Raw genomic sequence first — 23,602 nt, 5'->3', positions numbered from 1 at the left:
TGATATAGGGACAAAACAGAATATAATTCTATCATTGAAAATGATGGCTCATGCCTATAATCCCAGTAACTTTGAAGGCTCAGGCAGGAGGATCACTTGAGCCAGGAATTTGAGGCCAGCCTGGGTAACATAGGGAGACCCTGTCTTGCCTCTAAAATAAATAACTTTAAAAAAATTTTTAATAGAAATAAAAAATAGGAGCTGGGTACAGTGGCATACACTTATAATACCAGTTACTCTGGAGGCTGAGGTGGGAGGATGACTTGAGCCCAGGAGATCTGAAGATGCAGTGAGCTATGATTGCGCTACTGCACTCCAGCCTGGGCAACAGGCTATCTAATAGGATATCCAATAGGGTATCCAACAGGTATCCAATAGGGTCTCCAATACAGTCATGCATCTCTTAATGACAGGGATATGTTCTGAGAAATGCATCACTTGGCAGTTCTGCCATCATGGGAACAACACAGTGTAACTTACACAAATGTCGATGGTATAGCCTACTATATACATACATCTAGGCTGCATTACATAGCCCATGGCCCCTAGGCTACAAACCTGCACAGCATGTTATTGTACTGAATACCATAGGTAACTGTAACACAATGCTTAAGTGTTTGTGTATTTAAGCATATCTAAACATAGAAAAGACAGTAAAAATATATTATAATCTTATGTGACCACTGTCATATATGCAGCATAAATGCATAATGTTAGGTTTAAAAAAAAAAAAAAAGACAAGTTCCAGCACCGGCTACATAAACTTATATGCACCTAGATGTGAGAAGGATACATACCAAGCTATAAACTTCACGCCTCTACAGCCTGGTATCCAGGAGAAAAGAAATGGGGAAATTCACTTTTTCCTTTATATCTATTTGTTTTCTTTGAATTTATTATACAGAGCACATTTAATTCAGAAATTAAAAATAATAATGTTTAAGACAAATTATGTCACTGAACCAGGATATTCCCTACAAGCTATGTGGAGACAGAATGCCTGCTCACTATTGTGTTCCTAACATATTGCCTAATACTCAGGAGATTCATGAGAGTGCAAATGTAGGGAGAAAGGAAGAGAAGAAAGGAAAGCATTTAAAGGAGATTAAGGGGCAGACGTAGTTTTGAAAAACCGTATGTCATCACTAGGACTGACTTATTTTTCTAAGCATTCGTTCAACAAATATTAAAAACCTCTTACTACATGTAAAGTGCTTTACTAAACATTCTTTTAAAAATATAAAAAATGACGAGTTTCTGCTCTCAAGTGGCATGCAATCTAACAAAGGGAAATGGGTAAACAGCTAGCCATATGACACACAAAAGAAATGTGTTAAGGAGTGATGTCAGCAAGATGACAATATAGGAACACGCAGTCTCTCCCTCCTCTGCAGAAACATGGACTTAACAATGCTATACGGGCCTATTCATTGCCTGAGTAAGAAACTCAGAAACTAGTTAAGAGGTTCCTGCACTCCAATACAGCAGGAAACCAACCACATCAAAGGCTGGTAGAAAAATGCAAGGCATTCGCTTGCCAGAGACTCTCCCCTCAGCACAGTACAAAGTAATAAGGAAGAAATCCCTAACTTCTGACTTCTCCCTAGGGAAGAGAAAGAGTGGAACATACACCCAATATTCTGACTTCTTCGATGCAAGGAACTTGCTTCTGTCTTTCCTGAATCTAAATAACAGGAACAGGGCACTAGGTTGGGAACTGTCAAGAACAAAGATTAACATGCACCAGAGGCTGCAGTATCACAGACACTAGATAGAGCTCCAGTACCAGTACCACGGCTAACTATAGCACCAGTGAGGCCACAATATCACAGACAGACACCAGAGGGAGCTCCTGAGTAGAAACCAGCAGATCTCTTCAATTAAGATTGTACCCGACAAACCCAAAAAGGACACAGCCTCAGAAAAGGCTTAATTAAGATGGCTGGCTCTAGAACTCGTAGTAGGGCTGACTGGACAAAGTCCTCTCAATACAAAAGCAGACTGTAAGACAGAGAAAGGTAGCTGATTTTTCAGATGCTGACATCCCAACGAAAATAAAGACATACAAAGAAATAGAAAAACATAGGCTATCAGAAGATCAAATTAAACCTCTAGAAATAAACCACAGAAAGACATGGAGATAGATGAATTACCAAATTCAAGATAACTGTCATAAGAAAGCTCAATGAATTACAAGAGAGTACAGATAGACACCTGAAAAAAAAACAAGAAAACAATGCATGAACAAAATGAAAATATAAGTGAAAGAAATTTTTTTTAAATGCAGAACCAAATAGAAATTCTGGAACTAAATACAATAAATGGATTGAAAAATTCACTAGAGGATCAACAGTGACTTGACCAGGTAGAAAAAAGAATCTATGAACTCAAAGACAGGACTTCTGAAATGACTAAGAAGAGCAAAAACGTAAAAATGAAGAGAACCTAAGGAACGAATGGGACACCATCAAATGGAAAATGCTTGCTATAGGAGTTCAGAAAAAGAAGAGAGAAAGGAGCACAAAGCCTATTTGAAGATATCATGGCCAAAACCTTCCTATATCTGAGAAGAGAAATGGGAGTATAAATTCAAGAAGCTCAAAACACTCTACTAGGAAGAGAACTATACCAAAACACACTTGTAATCAAGCTGTCAAAAGTCACAAAAAATCTTGAAAGCAGCAAGAGAAAAATGACTAATCACATACAAGGAAGCTCTCATTGAACTATCATTTATCAGCAGAAAGCTGGCAGGTTAGAAAGCAGTAGTATTCAAAATACTGAAAGAAAAAAAATTGTCAAACAAGAATACTGTAACCTAAACCTGTCCTTCAAAAATAAAGGAAAAATTAAGACTCCTTGATAAACAACAGTAGAGGGAGTTTATCACCACTAGACCTCCCTACAAAAATTAATACTTCAAATTAAAGCAAAATGAAAACAAACAGTAACACAAAACCATAAGAAACTACAAGACTCCTTGGTAAAGGTAAATACACAGCCAAATATAGAATTCTGACAGTAATCTGATATAGGTGCATAAGTCACATTTAAATCTGTATAGAATTTAAAAAACAAAGACATAAAATGTAATTATGAATCTATATTAATGACTATACAATAAAAAGGTCTTTTTTGAGGGAGTAGCAGAGATATAAAAGATTCAAGTTTTTATATGAGATGGAATATTAAGCGGTTATCAAACTAAAATAGACTATTATAATTTTAAGATGTTTTATGTAACTGCATTGACAACCACAAAGAAAATGTCTATAGAACATACACAAAGAAAAAAGACAAGGGAATCAGAGAATGTAATTATACACACAAATAATCAACAAAACAAAAGAAGGCAGCAAGAGAGGAAAAGCTACAAGATATACAGAAAATAGTTAACAAAATGGAAATAGAAATGAAAAGTCTTTCATATCAATAATTACCTGAAATGTAAATGTTGATTAAATGCCCAATTAAAAGATACAGATTGACCAACTGAATATAAAACAAGACCCAAGTATATGTCATCTACAAGAAACACACTCTAGATCTAAGGGCATGCATAGCCTAAAGTGAAGGATGAAAATAGATATTCCATGAAAATAAGAACCTAAAGGGGATGGCCATACTTAAATAAAACAGACTTTAAAACAAAAATTGTCACAAGAGACAAAGAAGGACATTAATTATAACAATGATAAAAGAGTCAATTCTCCAGGATGATGTAACAATTATAAATATACACGTAACTTGAGTTTCTAAATATATGAAGCAAACACTGACATAACTGGAGGGAGGAATAGAAAGCAATACAATAATAGTAGGAGACTTCAATACTCCACTTTATGAAACATATTTATAAATGTTTCATTTCATAAATGAGTAGAACAATCAGAAGATCAATAAGAAAATAGATTATATGCAGGCAACTCTAAAGACACACACACAACCTTTATAACCAATAAAGATTCCAGCAAAGTTGCAGGATTAAAAAAAAAATCAACATGAAAAATCAACTGCATGTCTATACACTAACAGTAACTGTTCTGAAAAAGAAATTAAGAAAACAATACCATTTAATGTAGCATCAAAAAGGATGAAATACTTAGGAATAAACCTAACCAAGGAGGTGAAGACTTGCACCCTGAAAACTACAAAATGTTGCTAAAAGAAATTTTAAAAGACACGAATAAATGCAATGTTCTGATAAGGTTTGGTTCTGGGTCACCCAAATCTCATCTCAAATTATAATCCCCATAATCCCCACATGTCGAGAGTGGAACCTCTTGGGAGGTGACTGGATCATGGGTGCGGTTTCCCCATGTTGTTCTCATGATGGTGAGTGAGATCTCACAAGATCTGATGGTTTTAGGGGCTCTTCCCCCTTCGCTCTCTCTCTTCATTTGCTCTCTTGCCTGCCGCCATGTAAGATGTGTCTTTGCTTCTCTCTTCCTCTCCCCTTCTGCTGTAATTGTACAGTAAGTTTTCTGAAGCCTCCCCCAGTCATGCAGAAGTGAGTGAATTAAACCTCTTTCCTTTATAAATTACCCAGTCTCCAGTATGTCTTTATAGCAGTGTGAGAACAGACTAATACATGTTCAGAATTTATAAGAAACTTGTACAACTTAAGTACAGGGGTGAGGTTGGGGGGGGGATCCTGATTTTAAAATGGGCAAAGGACTTGAATTGACAATTTTCTGCAAAAGATATGTAAATGGCCAACAAGTATATATAAGAAGCCCAATGTAACTAATAAAAAGAGAAATACAAATCAAAAAACACAATGAGGTATCACTTCATGTCTCTTAGAATGGATATTAGAAAAAAATATATATATAACAAATGTTGGTGAGGATATGGAGAAATGGAAATCCTTAATACTGCTGGTGGGGATGTAAATCAATAGTCATTATGGAACAGAGTACAGAGTTTCCTGAAAAAATTAAATACAGTATTAATAATTGCCATAGGATCTAACAATCTCATTTCTAGGTATACATTCAAAATAATTCAAAGTAGCATCTCAAAGCCATATTTGCACATCTATGTTCATCACAGCATTATTCACAATACCCAAGAGGTAGAAGCAACACAAATGTCCATAGATGAATGGATAAAGAAAATGTGCAATATACATACAATGGAATATTATGCACCCTAAAAAAGAAAAATCCTATCACATGGTATAATACGAATAAACCCTGAAGATATGCTACCCTAAATAAGTCAATCACAAAAGAATAAATACTGTATGATTCCATACGTATGAAGCACCTCAAGTAGTCAAAATTTTAGAAACAAAAAGTACAAAGGTGGAGGGAAGGGAGAGAGGGGGAAGGGGAATTAGTGTAATGGGTATAGTGTTTCAGTTTTGCAAGATGAAATAGTTCTAAAGATCAGTTGTGCAATAATGTAAATACACTAAACACTACTGAATTGTACACTTAAAATGTTAAGATAGTAAATTGAATGTTATGAGATTTTTACTACAATAAAAGAAAGAAATACGCAAAATTAAAGACATAAAGTGCCTTGGGAGTAAAAAAAAGATGTATTAACTCTAACTTGTAAAAGTAAACATCGAAATAATACACAAGGTTTGAGTCTTCAAAGATTAAAAGTATTTCAGGAGTGGTTTCCAAAGGAATATACACTATGAGCAAAACCAATAAGGCATGTACCACAGGGCTGACTTAAAAGACTGAGTGGAATCTGACATTACTGAAATGTGAAGAGACTAAAAAGTAAATGCTGGAGCCTGGCATGGTGACACATGCTTGTAGTCCCAGGTACTCAGGAAGCTAAGTTGGGAGGATCGCTGGAGCCAGGCTGGTTCAAGACCAGCCTGGCCAATATAGAGAGATCTCATCTCAACAACGAAACCAAAAAAAAAAAAATTTTTTTTTTTAAATTAGCTTGGCATAGTGGCATGCACTGGTAGTCCTGGCTACTTGGGAGGCTGAGGGGGAAGACTCGCTTGAGCCTGGGAGTTCAAGGTTGCAGTAAGCTATGATTGTGTCACTGTATTCTGGTTTGGGCAACAGAAGAGACCCTGTCTCTTAAAAAAATAAATAAAAAATAAAAAATAATTCAGGCTTGTTTTATGCTTGACCCAACAACTCAAAAGACACAGATGTTTTGATTAAACCAAAAATATTAAACTAGTCTTGGGCACCCCTCACCCCACCAAAAATGGTTATGAAGCTATTAGTACAACCAACTACCGGTACTCTAACACTGTAGAAAGTTTCAAAAGGAGTTCTGGCCTGATCACTATGGGCTAGTGTGGCCAGGAAACTGGGCAAGGCCTCGAAGAACAGCTGAGAAAAGAGAAAGGGTCAACCCAGAAAGCAAAGGTTGCAGAGACAAGAACATTCAAGATACATGTACATCAGTTTGGTATGAGAGGATAATTTGTGTAGCAGGGCTTGAACGGGGGACTGATAAGTTTACTCTTCCATATACTACTGGTAGAAATGGTTTCTGAGCAGAAAGTGATGAGCCCTAAACCTTAAAACAGGTTGAATGCATGTAAGTACTCTCTTCCCATCTCAGTTCTTACTATCAGTTTAACCGAATACTCACCTGAAATAGCAGCTTCGGAAAGCACTTTAAGTACCTCATTTTCCATTTCACAACTGTTACACAGCTCCTCCCAAGTCCCTTTAAGTCCTTTCTTTCGAGCTAGTTCAGTTAGTTCCTTTTGATTTGGCACAACAAATCCAATGACATAAGAATGATAACTGAAATATAGAAAGGATAACTTAGATAAGGAACAAAATGATATACTGTGTTAACTGCAGTTATTATTGCAGTGACAAGTAGTAAATAACTCCTCACTAATTTTTTTAAACGCATGTGCCATACTTGGCACTGGCATACCCATTTCATGCAACTGCCAGTTTTACTGTTTGACTTATAATATGTTCCAATGCTTTGGCAGAGTTCATTGCTAAATAAATCTCAATCTGACATTTCATGATAAATTTCCACTATGAAATGTACACATTTAAAAAGTTACAAATATTAGAAAATTCATCTTTAAACCCTGATTATCAGCATTTCATAGCACGTGTTTTAAAAAACTTAAAATCTAACATAAATTTAAAACTATCTAAAAAATTCAGCAATGAATCAAAACGACGTGAATATATTCATTTTTTTCTTTTTTTATCATGAGAATTTGTATTGATAGAGAACTCTATGCCCAATGAAGGCAGATACTTTTTTGAAGGCCATAAAACAGTAACATCAGGAAGAGGATACTTCTGGTTACCATCACATAAATAAATTCAGAACTGTATCATCACTAAAGAAAATACTAAATGGCTAAAGACTGGAATCATTTATAAACAAACACAATTCATTTCTAACTTAGGCTGTACCCCCAACGTCTGTTTCTAAATTAGTTTTTCTGGTAACAGATTTTATTTTCTCATAATAATTCATGTCAACCGTCGTAGACTGGTTCCCAGCCCCCTCATCATCATCACGAGGTGGGAATGCATTAGGCTGCAGCTTAATACAGCTTACAGTAGGAGCCCCAAGACCTGCCTGGAGTGCCGAGTAGGCTCAAGTGTAGAGCGGGGTAAGCACTAAGCAGCACACTGCTCACTGCCACTTTTTTACTCCCTATTCCTCTGGAGTAGTTCTGTGAAGTTTCCCCTCCTGAGGGACAGGTAGGTAGGGGTACCAAGGCAGCAGGAAGGAAGGTTTTAGTTTCTTCACCTCCCTACATGGGACACTGCAGTGAGACGTAAAGCAGAAAACAGACACAGACAGAAAGATCAAGGAAGCCTTACAAGGAGAGTCAGCTAATGGCTGGAATGAGAAGGAGGCTGTTCCCACAAGTAACAGATAGGAAGAATTCTCGGAACATTTTTACAAAGAAGGTCCCTACGGGTAGGAAAAGTCTATGGACATCAAATGTTTTAAGTAAAAGCAGTATGAATTCCATGTTCTTACCTGTTTGCATACGCACAAATGTTATCTACTAGTGGAAGATTCTTCAAAGCTGCCTCTACTTTCCCAAGAGAAACATATTCTCCTGCCTGTAGTTTTACAAGGTCTTTTTTACGATCTGCAAAACAGAGAAGAAAGGTGGAGAGGAGAAAACAATGAGTAATAATATTAATAACATTTAATACATATATAAATACTGGCCATTCTCTAAGTAATTTGCTATCAAATTATTTAAAACTTTGCAAAATTAAGCACTAATGGTTATGCTGAAATTAAAAGCACATATTACAATTAGGCCCTAATTTTTGTACTGCTAAATACATGTTTTTAAAAGAAAAACAGGCCAAGTGCAGTGGCTCACACCTGTAATCCCAGAACTTTGGGAGGCCGAGACGGGCAGATCACTTGAGGTCAGGAGTTCGAGACTACCTTGGCCAACATGGTGAAACACCGTCATTACTAAAAATACAAAAATTAGCTGGGTGTGGTGGCGCACACCTGTAATCCCAGCTACTCAGGAGGCTGAGGCAGGAGAATTGCATGAACCCAGGAGGCGGAGGTTGCAGTGAGCTGAGATCATGCCACTGCACTCCAGCCTGGGTGACAGAGCAAGACTACATCTCAAAAAACATAAAGAAAGAAAACCAATAATTTCTACTTAATGGACTCCATTAGCAGGGTTTCAAGTATGTTCTTCTGAAGGGGTTTATTCCTGGTATCCATTAGTACCAGGCAGGTGAGGAAGATATTCAATGCCATCTGCAAGCTCACAATCTATCTGGAGACATGCATAATGCAAAAACATACTACTTCAATACACTGGTACTATAATGGTAGCGCTAAGGGTTAAGACTCTCCAACCTGGGGATTCGGAAAAAATTCTTTCAAGTGAGGGCTGAGCTGAGGGTTGGTTGGCTGGTTTTGAGATTTTGAGACAGGGTCTCACTCTGTTGCCCATACTGGAGTGCAGTGGCACAATCACGGCCTCCTGGGCTCCTGTGATTCTCCCACCTCAGCCCCCTGAGTAGCTGGGATTACAGGCCTGAGTCACTATGCTCAGCCACTTGAGCTGAGTCCTAAGGGAAGAGTGAGAGGTAGTCAGGTGGAACAACACTGGCAAAAGCCAGAAAAATATCAGCTCTAATTTCAGCTGCATCAAGGAGGAGGAGGAAACAACTAATGATGAAGGAGAAGACGCAAAGAATGTTAACAGGGGCACCCTGCACTGAGCTTCGAGGAGACATTAAATGGTTGTGGCTGGTAAGATCCGTGTTTAGTGATTACATGGTGGCAGTGAGAGGGTGTGTTTAAGGAGGTAAGCATGGCGACAGAGAAGAAATTCTTGGGAGAGGGTGGCAGAAGGTATACGCCTGACCAAGGATCAGGTAAGAGAGACAAAGAGAGAAGAGTAGGATTTTGAGACACAGCTCATAAAATAAACTAGTGAGATATAAAATAGGCATGGGAAGCTGACTGAAGAGACTAGTCTTGAGTCTCCTCCCAAGTTTCCAGTTAGCAAGACAGGGACAGAAATGCCATTAACTTTTTTTTTTTTTTTTGGACGGAGTCTTGCTCTGTCGCCCAGGTTGGAGTGCAGTGGTGTGATCTCTGCTCCCTGCAAGCTCCGCCTCCCAGGTCCACGCCATTCTCCTGCCTCAGCTTCCCCAGTAGCTGGGATTATGGGCGCCCGACAAAGACACCATGCATGGCTAATTGAAATGCAATTAACTTTAAAAAAAAAAAAAAGAACCTAAAAGGAGAAGCAGAATAAGGTATTTTTCAAGCCATATCAGTCATAGCACTTGAGCTGCCTGGCTTTCCTTTGTTCTCCTGGGCAAGGCACGGGTGCAGTTCAGACTGTGAGAGCTCCATCCACTAACCTCTAGATGTCAGAAACGCAGGCAGGAAAGAATGACTAAGGGTTATCTAATAGTAATGTAAAATACCACTGCTGCTGAACCATCTTTGAGAACTCATAACACGTCAGGCCTCAAAAATTCTACAGTCCATAATATTTTATATTAAAGGAGTGATGCAACAACCCAAACTAAGATTACATAAAGATGTATATTATTAAACACGTTCTCTAAATACATTGTACCTCTTGTGTAAACTATTTCAGAAACATTCATTTTTAAAAATATATTAGATGACTTACCAATAATCTTTAAGCATCCATCAGGATCAAACTCTCCAATATCCCCAGTACAGAGCCACCTCTGTCCATTTTCATCTTCAAAGAAATCAGCTTTTGTTTTTGCTTCATTTTTGTAGTATCCCATTGTCACATTTTGGCCCCCAATAAGAATTTCACCCCTGGGATGTGGTTTATCAGTATTAAAGTATCCACCTAATAAAATAATAATTGAGTTAATTATTTTGAGTTGAACTAAACACAACACATGAAAATTTGAAACTATTAGTTTCTAAATAGAGTCATCTATTTTAATCCAATTAGAACTTCCCAAAGGAAAAAAGGCAGACACTGTGAATGAGCAAAGTTTATCAATTTAACAGTAGGCACAAAATCTCAGTTGCTAAACCATAAGCATTTATGTTTTCAAACTTCTATTCCAAGAAAAATCCAACATCTTCCATTTGTTGTATAAAATTATAAATACAACAGAAGACAAATTTGAAAGATTCTGCATTGTCTTAAATATCATATTGATAAACTGATAAAAGTATTAAGTCATGCAATTAATAGAACAAATCCCTATGTAAGAATGAGTTACTGCTGGGCGCAGTGGCTCACGTGTGTAATCACAGCACTTTGGGAGGCCAAGGAGGGTGGATCGCCTGAGGTCAGGAGTTTGAGGGCAGCCTGGTCAACATGGTGAAACCCCATCTCTACTAAAACTACAATAATTAGCCTGCAGTGGTGGTACATGCCTGTAATCCCAGCTATTAGGGAAGCTGAGGGAGGAGAATCGTTCAAACCCACGAGGTGGAGATTGCAGTGAGCCAAGACCATTGACACTGCACTCCAGCCTGGGCAACAAGAGCGAAACTCCGTGTCAAAAAAAAAAAAAAGTGAGTTACTACATATTAAGATTTATTCTTACAGATAATTTCAAAATGACTCCAAGCCTAAATTTATTAAATATTTTCACTAATTCTGCTAAAGATAGCTAAAAGACATCCAAGCCTTGGAATCTTTATTTATTTATTTATTTATTTATTTATTTATTTATTTATTTATTTATTTAGGAGACAAGAGTCTCACTCTATTGGAATCTTTATTTATTTATTTATTTATTTATTTATTTATTTATTTATTTATTTATTTATTTATTTAGGAGACAAGAGTCTCACTCTATCACCCAGGCTGGAGTGCAGTGGTGCAATCTCAGCTCACTGCAACCTCCACCTCCCGGGTTCAAGTGACTCTCCTGCCTCACGAGGCCTCCCGAGTAGCTGGAATTACAGGCACGCACCACCACACCTGGCTAATTCCTGTATTTTTAGTAGAGACGGGGTTTCACCATGTTGGTCAGGCTGCTCTCAAACTCCTGACCTCGTTACCCACCCGTCTTGGCCTCCCAAAGTGCTGGGATTACAGGAGTGAGTCACCGTGCCCGGCCAGAATCTTTATCTTTACTTGATCTCTATCTTTACTTGATGTAGAGGAAAGGTGCATCACAATAAAATTTGTGTATTTTGATGATTTGTGTATTTTAACAGGATCAAATAAATTTTTGAGTGACCATTATTTTAAATGGCATGAGGATAAACAGACTTTTATGGAATTACAGTAAAAATGTCCTTCTGATAATACAAGGTTGATGCCCTCAGAAAAAAAGAAAGAAAGAAAATTATGTAGAAATCCACAATTTCATAAAATAAATTTTAAAATTTTACTTCTGCAAAATAAAGTTATGATCACTCCTGATTTACTGACATTATTCACTTACTAGTACATTTCTCAAGTTTTTGCCATAATTCTCACTTGCATCTATGTAATAAGTAAAATAAAAACAATTACAGTTCCTCAGAAACATCTTTGAAACAAGAAAAATAAACGCATAAACGCATTCATATAGTTCGAGATAAAACATGTGTATTACAAAGGACAAAAATGAGCACTTATGGGTGTTTACATTCTAAAGGAAGAAAGTGAAGCACTAATTTTAAAGTGATTCTAATTTTAAAGTTTAATACTTTAAAAATTAATGCTCTGTGGTTAAGTTTATTACCTTCCTCCCAGTTTTTTAATTTGATTTCACAGCAAACTAATGGTGCTCCCACTCTGCCAGTATTGTAGTCCCACACTAGGAATTAAATGAAAAAAAAAGGTATTTGAGAACAGTAGATAATACATTGCTTCATTTTTCTAAATTACCAAAACTGATTATTTATCCCAAGGCTGAGATATCCCCAGAGAATCTTTAAAAGCAGAAGTCATATATTGGTGAAGCACAGGCCGTGAGGCCTGCAGAGTCGTATTTTTTGGCCTACATTGAGGACTTTTTTTTTTTTTAAATTAGTTATTGCCATTCTTAAAAATCAGGAAATTTTAGATGTAAGTGTGGAATCACCAGCAACAATGGGCCCACATTTCGGGAACAGCAGAACTGACAGCCGCTGTTAGATAGGGCATGCCTGCTCCTGCTCCCCCAGAATCAATGCCCACTTGACTCATTTAAATAGGTAGCTGCCTGGTTCATGAGTTTGAAGTCCCTGTCCTAAAGGATGATGAAAGCAATGGTTTACATCTATTTTACTTTCTTATTAGGCCTCACTGACATGCAGTACAAACCTCTCTAATCTTTTCCCATGTAATGTATCACCATTTGAAACTGAGACCTCTGCAGGGTTCCATCAGCTTATGCTATCATACCCTGTTTAAAATTAATACAGCAATAGCTCAAGAGCCAGGCTGAAGAAACAGACTGGTAGCTTTCAAGGATGTGAGGAAAGAACCCTCTACTATTATGAATTACTACTGCATTATGTTTCCTCTTCAAAGACCAAATATCAGAAATGAAAGGCTGATATTTAACACTTTAAAGACTTTTATTTACAACATAAATTGTTACTGATTAATCATTCAATTTGAATCTTAAAAATAGAAGAAATTAAGGATCCTCAGAAGAAATCTTATAAGCATGTATTTGAAGATTGCTTATTTTACAAAACATGACTTAGAAGTAGCTTCCAAAAATACATAAAACACAGAAAACATAACCGAAAAACAGAAAAATGAAGTAATACATGAAAATGGTATACAGAGGCACTCAAAATAAATAGGGAAAAATCAGTTATGAGGTTTTGTATCTATCTGTATACAGCAAATACAAAGTAGGAGAAGCATAACTGTATCTTGTACTGGAAAGCAAAATAACTTTCTCCCATAAAAGGGATACAACAGGACCTATGCGATTCATCTCAGAACTGCTAATTAGTTGGTAGATCTCCTCCTCAACCACAACCACATGATAAACTCTGGTAATAATATTCCCTAGACCTGAACCTAGCTCCTTTCTAACACTTACAGAAATCCTCATAAACATTTCTGAACCTGAGCCTTAATATACTTACTACACAAATACACAAAAGCACCTTAATTTTCCTACATAAAAATTTAATCACTGATGTGAGAAAATAAATGTACACAAAACAGTCAATGTTTGTTACTAAAGTTTCTTTTCCAGAATGCTAAGTGGTTTTTAATATTACATATCAGTTTGATATAAAAACTTCTCTAGATGAATTATTTACTCTAGATGCAGCTAATACATTCTAAAAATTGGTATCAATGATCATAGTACTTGGGATTTACCATTATTCTGCCTCACAAACACCTTACTACTCTTCTCCTATATATTTGCAGAAAGTATCCCATGCCCCCAACAAAACGTCTGGCATCACACTCCAGCCTCTGATCATGGAGAACACTACCTTCTGTAATTGTTCCGGCCCCAGCAGATTCAGTGAGTCCGTATCCCTGACCAACAGGACAGCAGAAACAGATGTTCATGAACCGTTGCGTGGTTGCAGAAAGTGGAGCGCCACCACACAACAGGAGACGAATATTTCCCCCTAGCAAGCTTCGAACTTTCCGGAAAACAAAGCTAAAGAAAAAAATTAGAGAACCACGGGATTTTAAAACTGAATGGGATTTTCCAAATCACTGAAACTAATCCCCCCGTTTTGATATGAGAGATTTTGAGATGAAGTGACTTATCCAAGGTCACACAGCCAACATGGAGATTCTCTTGAGCCCCAAATCTTAATTTTTTTGAAGTTCAAAAAGGTAAAGAATTTATGATTTCCTCTTAAGAGCTTTTCAATTAATATTAAAATTTGAATTGTCAGGTTTAGTTTTATACAGTGACAGGAAAACCCTTGCTTAGAGCCACTTTTGTATTATTATTTACATAAAATATTTATCATATATCAATACTGAACAATCCTATCATCTTTATGAAATACATTAAAATCAAATTAATTTTTGCTTTAATGTACTTTATTAGAAATATGTATAACTTGTATACAACAATCTGTTTTTAAAGTTTCACTAATTCAAGCTTTGAAGTGTTTATTGTTAAAAATAATCTAGTAAATTATCTGTGAAGCATCAAAAAAAGGAAACCAGTTAAACATCTAATTGATGTTTCTGAAAACACACTAATAAAAAGATTGCATGCTGCCTTGATCAAATAGGAGAGGTAGTATCCTTTGGATACCAAAATCCTCAGATGTATAAGTCCCTTATATAAAATGGCATAGTATTTGCATAAAGCCTACTTTATACTTTAAACTCCAAAATACTTTAAATTATCTCTAGATTACTTACAATACCTAATACAATATAAATTCTATGTAAATAGTTGTTATACTGTATTATTTGTCTTTTTCATTGTTGTATTGTTATATTCTATTGTTTTTCTCCCCAGAATATTTTTGATCCATGGTTGGTTGAATCTAAAGATGTGGAACCTGTCGATACAGAGGGCCGACTTTACAACTCACTGAAGAAATAAGTAACGTAAGGCAGGATGAAAACTTACAAAGTTCTAAATTATGTGAAGCATCTGAAAACTATATTAATATTCCCATAAAAATACTTTGAATATAATACTTCCATTTTCTAACTTCTAAGCTATTTTATGATAACATCATAAATCTATGTACTCTATTAACACTATACAAATACAGGTTGAAACAAAACTGATCATTTAAAACTTTAAATACAAAACATTTAATTATATTCATACTGAAATAAATATAAAAGCAAAAGAGAAACTATTTCTCAAAATAATTAAAACTACCTAAGTGTTCACAGAAAATATAAACACACAAATAGCAAAATCTTAAGTGAAAACACACTTATAATGACAATGCAGGTTTTTTTAAATTGTTCATACTGTTATACAGGTTTTTGGTTTGCTTGTTTTTTAAAGAGACAGAGTCTCACTTTCACCCAGGGTGGTGTGCAGTGGTGTAGTCATTGCTCCCAGACCCAAATGATCCTCCCACTTCAGTCCCTGAAGTAACTGGGATTACAGATATGTGACACCATGCCCAGCTAAGCAGAGAAGGAGTCTTGCTATGTTGCCCAGGCTGGTCTTGAACTCCTGGCCTCAAGCAATCCTCCCACGTCAAGATGGATTTCTTTTTTTTTTTTTTTTTTTTTTTTTTTGAGATAAGAGTCTCGTGCGCTGTTGCCCAGGCTGGAGTGCAGTAGCACGATCTCGCTCTCTGCAACCTCTGCCTCCTGAATTCAAGCGATTCTCCTGTTTCAGCCTCCCTAATAGCTGAGACTACAGGCACATGCCACCACCCCGGCTAAGTTTTGTAATTTTAGTAGAGATGGGGTTTTGCCATGTTGGCCAGGCTGGTCTTGAATTCCTGACCTCAGGTGATCTGCCTACCTCGGCCTCCCAAAGTGCTGAGATTACAAGAGTGAGCCATCGTGTTCAGCCAAGATGGATTTTTTTTTCTTTTTTTGAGACAAAGTCTCGCTCTGTCGCCCAGGCTGGAGTGCAGTGGGGCGATCTCGGCTCACTGCAAGCTCCACCTCCCCGGTTGGCGCCATTCTCCTGCCTCAGCCTCCCGAGTAGCTGGGACTACAGGTGCCTGCCACTATGTCCGACTAATTTCTTTTTGTATTTTTAGTAGAGATGGGGTTTCACCATGTTAGTCAGGATGGTCTCGATCTCCTGACCTTGTGATCCGCCCGCCTCAGCCTCTCACAAAGTGCTGGGATTACAGGCGTGAGCCACCGCGCCTGGCCTGAGATGGATTTTTTTAAATAGTTCTCTTGACTTTATGAAATAAATTTATTTTTTATAACTATCTCAATTAATTGGGCTATTAATGTGAACTAAATGATTAAATCATCAAGGGGAGAAAGAAGGAGGTAGAGTCTTTACTTACCTGTTGCACAGTGGAGTGTTACGTCCTTTTGAAATCTGTTCCATTTTGTAATTATAGGCCAGAATAAACAGATTACGTTGAAAACTACTCATTTCATTCACTTTATTCATGACATTTTTGTAGATCCGATCCATGATTTCCTAAATGTATAAAAATGAGTTTTACATAGTTAATAATGATAACAGCTGCCTTACATATTCAAATCTTAGCATCAGATTAATATTTTTAGCAATATTAAGGCATTTTAAAAGACGTATTCTTCAACTGTGGATGTGCTTCAGCAAGAAGAAAAAAAACTTTTTTGAATTTTTCATAAAGATGTATCCTATCAAGATCAAACTTTTAAAATAGAACCACCATTACTTAAAGAATAAAGTTTCTACAAAAATAATTTTTAAAAGCAGAAATATATCTAGATACTCATATAAATTGTAAGATATTAATTCTTTATATTGCTTTGCTTATCTTACTGATTCTGAACTAAAACGTACTCACAAAATAAATGAACAACCATCTGAAATGGTTTTTCAAAATTTCCTAACTTTATCTTACGAAAGTACACAGAACCACATTCTTTGCTCACAAAAAGACCAAGCAATATTTTGGGGTTTTTGTTTGGCTATTCATCTTTCGATATTGCACCAGGAAGTTTTCCTTGTCTGTGCTGCATTTTGCTGGCTAGTTCCATTACTGTGAAGTATACTTTAATAACTTAATGTTTCCTCCGTAACTTTAAATTATATGTCATTTTTAAGTGAACTAAGAATTTAAGTAGGATACTAAACAAACTATAATTATAGAAAGAAACCATAAAACTACTGATTATTTATATTTGACTTTGAAGTAACTATGTAATTATTCTTGACATAAGTATTTAGGTATCTGACAATAATTCCCATCATTTCCAAACAAACTCAGCCTATGTTATAAGGAGCCAGAAAATCACTGCTGTCCCATTTCCCTTGACTTATTCCCAGGCCCCTGTATTATGTAAGGACACACAGCCCCTATTAAGTCATTCTAAGTTGCACCAGCTTCTCTGTCACTCTGTTTGGTGTTTAGGCCAGACTTTCCCTGAGGACTCAGGAGGTAACTATACAGCTTGCTTAAAAGGAGGTGATCTCTCACTTTCCCTCCTAGCTCTCAACAGGCTTCAAGTGTCAATGAATTCACAAACAGATGCCATGGAAATAATTTTTTATTTTAACAAGAAGGCATTTAGGGAAAAGAGCTGATAATTACATATAGAAGCTGAAATTAAGTTGAGTGCTTAGTAAATAAGAAAGAAAGCTAAAGCAGGACTAAAGAAATCCTATAGCACCTAAGGCAATATTTATAATCAATAAGGAATAAATCCTACATAAACTACCTTGTCAACAATATATTTTTCATTAGCACTAATACTTTGTAGCGGGTGATACTTCTTTAATACTCGATTTTAAATAAGGGTCACTTCTTACCGGAACTGCTGCCATCAGTGTTGGTTTCAACATGGATGTATCCCCTTTGCTTCCTTTTTTAATTTTTGAAGACTATAAAATAAGAAAAAGTGATCTATATAAAGTGATCCTAATTTTTAAAATTCAATGGTATTCTTAGATCAAAAAGTCAATTATAAATTATTTTAATGTACTTTTATAGTCTAAGAAGCACTTAAAAGGCTAAAGCTCATTTTAAAATGAACCATCGCTCTCATAATATACTGTCATACTGACTGAAAAAAACGCATTAAAATTCATGATGATTTTTTAGTATTTCAAGTCACAGACACTGAACTTACCTGATCTGCTAAAGTCTGCGGTGAAGAGTAACCAATGCGGCATCCGTGAGACAGACAGACAAGCTCAGCACTTAATTCTAGAACATGGGCCAGAGGCAAATATCCAATGTAGACATCTTCCTCTCTAAAAGAAAAGAGAGGCATCAGAAACAAAAGTCAGGAGCCATCTATGCCAAAAGTGCCCTATAATGGGAGCAAGCTTGAAAGCACATGGAAGGGCCCCAGGGCATCAATTTGTTGGTCAAGTGTGCGTGTGTTTGTGAGAGAGAGAGATGAAAAGAGAGGACAGACAGACGCTGGAGATGTTAGGGAAAAAGAATTACAGTTCAACCAAAAAGCAAGGAGGCAGACACTCCCAGGAAGGAGTGCTGTTTCCAGTCCTACTTAAAAGCACTCAGGAATTATAAGTGCTGCTGAAGCAAAAGTACTGAGGCAGAAGAAGCAGTGGCTTAAACAAATAATAATATAGGGTTCTTCTGAAGAACAGAATAAAACATCCAAGGAGGAAATGGTCTTTACATCTAGTGGGTTGCAAACCCACTGCTATCTGCCAGAAATTTTACAGATAAGACTCTTGTTCTGGGAATTGGATTATGTAATAAATGAGAACTTAATATACAGAAAATGTGTATGTATTTGTATACGCTTCAAGAGCTGCCCCCATAACCAAAATATAGAAGGCAACTGAGGAAAACCTGTAAGAAAATTGTTGCACTTATTTTTTTCTGAAATGTATGCATACATAAGAGACATTTCTCCATCCCCAAGTTCAATCCCATAGCAATTATGTGTGTGTGTGTGTGTGTGTGTATGTTTGTAATTTCTGTGCATAAAAGCATCAAAAATATCCAACCACTGTACCCTATCAGTCATCAGAATACCGACTGCATCTCTGGCAATGTTTCTTTGACAGTCCCTCAAACTTCCATCTGGTTTCCTCCATCAGTCTCTTTCCCACTCCACTCTACTTTCCGCTGCTATCACTGGAGTTTGTATTAACAAGAAAAATCGGAGACCGAATAGTGAAGCTCAACAAATACTGAGTGGATAATTTAAATTACCTGTTCACCTGAATTGTATTTAGATATAAAAACAACTACAGCGGCAAATACAAGCTGATTAAAACAACTTAAAGGATTTACAACTATAAAAAGTTAAGTTCTGTACTTTTTAAAACATATCTATATGATTTATTTTCAACCTCACAACTGTAACTATTTTGCCATTAATTTTAGTCTTCTTTTTTATTTTTTAAGGAAATGCCTACTATAGACAGACTCTGAAGGACTAATTTAGCCGTATGTTAATAAAATGACACAAATGCTAACATTATAACAGACATAAATACTTAACTACTCAACGTTACTTTACTCTGACATACCCCAGTTCTGGAATCCTTTCTGCCATCCCAGTTATACCAGCAATAATGTTACTATGTGAGATCATGACTCCCTTTGGAAGTCCTGTGGATCCACTTGTGTACATGATTACTGCAATATCTGAGGGCAATGGTTTGCTATGAGGTTGGTTTTCTGCATTGAAGAGAAAAAACAAACACATACACTTTTATGAGATTCAGCTGTATCAACAATTTCTTTTCATTATCAATTCAATCAAATAACTCAATCAAACTGAGTTAATTTAACTCAATTCAACAAATATTAATTATACTGAGATCAACAAAATAGATCAAGTCCCTGCACGTATGGGAGATACATTCTACTGGGATATACAAACAGATTAACCTATGAAGAAAACTTCATAGCAAGTTTTCTTGCAAGACAAGGTGAGAAGATGACAATAGATGCTATTTGGATGGAAAAGTCTGGACAGCGTCTCTGTAGAGTTTACTTTAGCAAAGGCCTGAATACAGTGAGGAAGGGAGCCATGAAAACCCTGGAACTGGGAGAACAGTGTTCTCATTAGAAGGAAATAAGGAAATGCAAAGACCCAAAGGTAGGAATGTGCTCAGCATATCTAAAGACCAGCAAGGAGTGTGGCTGGAACAGAGTGAGCAAGAGGAAGAGTGGCAAGAAACAATGGTCAAGTGGCTAGCAGGGACCACACATAGGACCTCAAAGGCCATGGGAAGAACTTTGGAGTACGTTCTGGATGTAAAGCAATGTTGTTTTGAACAAGAGTATGTTATTATCTGTGAAAAAAAGATCACTTTGGCTGCTAACTTTAGAAAGGCAAAAAAAGTATCAGGGAGACAAGATTATCCCAGTAATTCAACTAAGAAATAAAGGTAGCTTAGAATAGAGTATCTAGGTGTTTGCTAAAAATCATTCACTGCTTCAGAGTGGTGACTAACTTGGTTACACCCAGAGTCCTGCATTAAAAGACAATGTGAACCATTTGAAATTAGAAGACTACGAGCCTAAGGACAATAGCTGACAAGTTATAGAGGTGGCACAGCAGAAGAACAAAGAGAAACAGGTCATGGTTGGCATTGTTGATACATCTGAACCACTCCCAGAAATACTCTACATGTGAACTTAAATGAGTGTGAAAAAATTATTTAAACGTACTCCCAATAGAATACCCTTCCTCTCCTGTCAGTCAAGATATATTTCTTAAATAATGTTTACACTTGGAAGTCTTTACTTCCAAATCAGCCCTTCACTCCTTCAATCCACAGCACCCTTCTCCAACACCACCACTTCTTGGAAACTATCATCCTTGTGTCATCTGACCTCTGCATGCAGCCACTGATCCTGCTGATGACTCACCAAGATCTCCTTTCCCTTGGCTTCCGGGAACCACATACTACTAAATAGTTTCTTCTTTCCTCTCTGACTAGCCCTTGGTACCCTTTGAAGCCACCATTCCCTGTTGGTGACCTCACTCCCTACTCCCACAGCTATAATTAGAGTCAAACCGCTTCTAGCTTCCAAATCTCTAACTCCAAACATAACTCGAGTACTAGACTTGTACACACCACTGTCCACAATATATCTGCATCTAAATATCCCACTACCACTCAAATTCCAGGTGCCTAAAATTTGAGGTAAGTGAATGCTTATATCTAATTAATTACTGTTTCCAACTACAGAGGAAATACAGTTCCAGCATCCCAGCAGCTTTTGTAGTATCTCTAAACACTAGTATACTAGCTAACATTTTCTGACACTTTTTTGAGAGTAGGAACTTCCAGAGTCACCATGCCTAAGTGTGCTAGTTGGAGGGTAAGGTTGTCAACCCAGGAAAGTGAAGAATTGGAGCAGGGAGTAAAAGGAGGCCTCCAGGTTTAGCCGTTCTGTTAAAACTACTTACAGGTAATTCACATAGGACAAGATTAATGGCATTATTTATAAACTAACTTTAAAACCACCCAAAACTATCATAAAAAGGGAATGAAAAAACTTGAATAATGTAAAATATTTTAAATTTCAAATAAATACTACTTGTAAAACATTAATTAATGTTTATATTTTTTCTTAAAACCTTCTTTAAAGACTCAAATATACCTAGAGGGACCTGTTTTCCTAACTGATGTTAGAAAACTGATGTGTCATTTGAGTTTACCTCAGGATCAAAACTTTGGCATAATTCTGGAGAATGTGGTCACCAGAAAGCACACGTAAGGAATTAGAAAAGTGTAACATACCCATGCTGGCCTTGGCTCCCAGGGCCTCCACTGCAGCCATGGTATGCACAATGACACCCTTGGGGAACTCGGACCAGGTTGGTGGCTTTCCATCAACAGTGATGATGTGCCGCAGGCGTGGGACCAAAGAAACTATATCCTAGAAATACACCAACATTCATCGTGTTCATTATTTTTCAAGCAGTTTAGCAAATAAGCAAAGTAGTTTACCATATTCAGTGAATTGTTAAGTAATTTCTTGCCTCAAAAAAGTAAGAAGAAAGGGTACGCTGGCATAGTATCACTTTTTACAGATGGGTAAGTATTGGTCTGAATTTAAATTATTATTTCATAGTATTAGATTCACTGTGTGTACCCCTGGCCTTTGGTAAAACCCTGATCAAGAAGGGTACTGCCTTACAAAATGGGCATGTAAACACATGTTGCCTGAACTGTAGAGAAACCAGAAGCCCCTCATATTTTCAAGAGACTACATAAAAATATATGGGGGAAGGAGGAGAAAATCCACATGTAAACTTGTTCAAAAAGAAAAGAATAGCCCAGATATTTCTGGGAGTTGTCTAGAGACCAAAGAAACCTCTTTTTACTATAATTTCATTAAAAGGCTCCCTTTTTAATTTTCAAACAATTCTAAAAACTTGTAATTATTTAATGCTTCAGAAGTAAAATAAAAATTATTAGTTTAAAATATAACCCTTCAAAACTACAAATTTACTACAAGTAAACTAGAAAACAGATGAGCACAATAAAAGAAAAAGTAGTCATAATTTCTTCAATTTAGACATAGGTATCTTAACAATTTATAACTCTGGATTACTTAAACATGAATATATACAAAATCTACTTTTTATTTTCTAAAGGAAAAAATAAAGTATGATATTCATAAAATTCCACAAAGATTAAGGACTCAAAAGTCATAAAGGAACTAAGTATCAATAATAGGGCTCATGACACTGAAAATTATAAAATATCAGACAGTTAGTAACTAGAGTCCTCACCTTCAACTTTGTTTGTAAGAGCTCTTTACTAGTAATGATGTTGGTCACCTCTGTTTCATTCAATCCATGAACAATGGCTGGACCTCCTAGAGTAGCATATAATGTAACAACTAAAAGGAAAAGAAGCAGTCAGTCAAATATTAAAACATTTAACTCTATATAAAGTCTCTGAATGTGGAGATGAATCATAATAAAATATTGGGAGCCCTAAACTGTTAAATCCATAGTCATAAGTGTTATGTTTCTTAAAATTATCTTATCATACTAATCAACATTACACCTACTCATCCTTCTCTAAATGCCCCCAAGATTTCCAATTTTTAAAGATGAAGATATTTAAATTTTTATTTTGTTTCACTTACAAATGTTACTCTGGGACTCCTACATTGTGAAGAAATTATAACTGATTTCTAAAATTTCAAACTCTTAATTATTGACCACTTGGTTCTATAATGTGAAAAAGAACATATACAAATAGGATGACACACTGAACGTCAGATTTACAGTGTACGTCAAGAAAAGAGCACAAACAAGTGGCAGCAGCGTTTATTCTCAAGCAAAAATATCTAAAGACAAACATTGTTAGAAATGCTGAAATTACATAACATGAATAAGGTAGATTTTTATTTACTTTCTGCCTAACTCAAAAAAGATACAAAAAATGACTTTGAAAATAATTCTTTTAAAGCTCCTCAAAAGAAACAATGTAAATCCAAACCTGTGAAAACAAAAATGGAATGTTTGTTTAAAAGAAAAAGTGGAGGAGGCCAGGCATAGTGGCTCACGCTTATAATTCCAGCACTTTGGGAGGCCGAGGCGGACAGATCACGAGGTCAGATCAAGACCATTCTGGCCAACATGGTGAAACCCCAT

The 23,602-nt window shown here is 36.4% G+C and overlaps 1 protein-coding gene across 1 annotated transcript in view; it reads right to left on the bottom strand.

Moving 5' to 3' along the window:
* ACSL3 (acyl-CoA synthetase long chain family member 3) overlaps positions 1-23,602 on the bottom strand; it is an 81,283-nt gene that overhangs the window by 3,328 nt on the left and 54,353 nt on the right. Inside the window, exons 5-15 of the mRNA XM_023222241.1 lie at positions 22,730-22,839; positions 21,732-21,870; positions 19,503-19,653; positions 18,122-18,245; positions 17,802-17,873; positions 16,342-16,481; positions 13,861-14,033; positions 12,156-12,230; positions 10,118-10,309; positions 7,963-8,077; positions 6,583-6,740 (exon numbers count right to left, since the gene is read on the bottom strand). Coding sequence (XP_023078009.1) covers positions 6,583-6,740; positions 7,963-8,077; positions 10,118-10,309; positions 12,156-12,230; positions 13,861-14,033; positions 16,342-16,481; positions 17,802-17,873; positions 18,122-18,245; positions 19,503-19,653; positions 21,732-21,870; positions 22,730-22,839 — 1,449 coding nt within the window. The remainder of the gene's footprint in view (positions 1-6,582; positions 6,741-7,962; positions 8,078-10,117; positions 10,310-12,155; positions 12,231-13,860; positions 14,034-16,341; positions 16,482-17,801; positions 17,874-18,121; positions 18,246-19,502; positions 19,654-21,731; positions 21,871-22,729; positions 22,840-23,602) is intronic.

This window comes from Piliocolobus tephrosceles, chromosome 11 (genome assembly GCF_002776525.5).
Source record: "Piliocolobus tephrosceles isolate RC106 chromosome 11, ASM277652v3, whole genome shotgun sequence".
Classification (NCBI taxonomy): domain Eukaryota; kingdom Metazoa; phylum Chordata; class Mammalia; order Primates; family Cercopithecidae; genus Piliocolobus; species Piliocolobus tephrosceles.
This window is presented reverse-complemented; position numbering and strand designations above follow the sequence as displayed.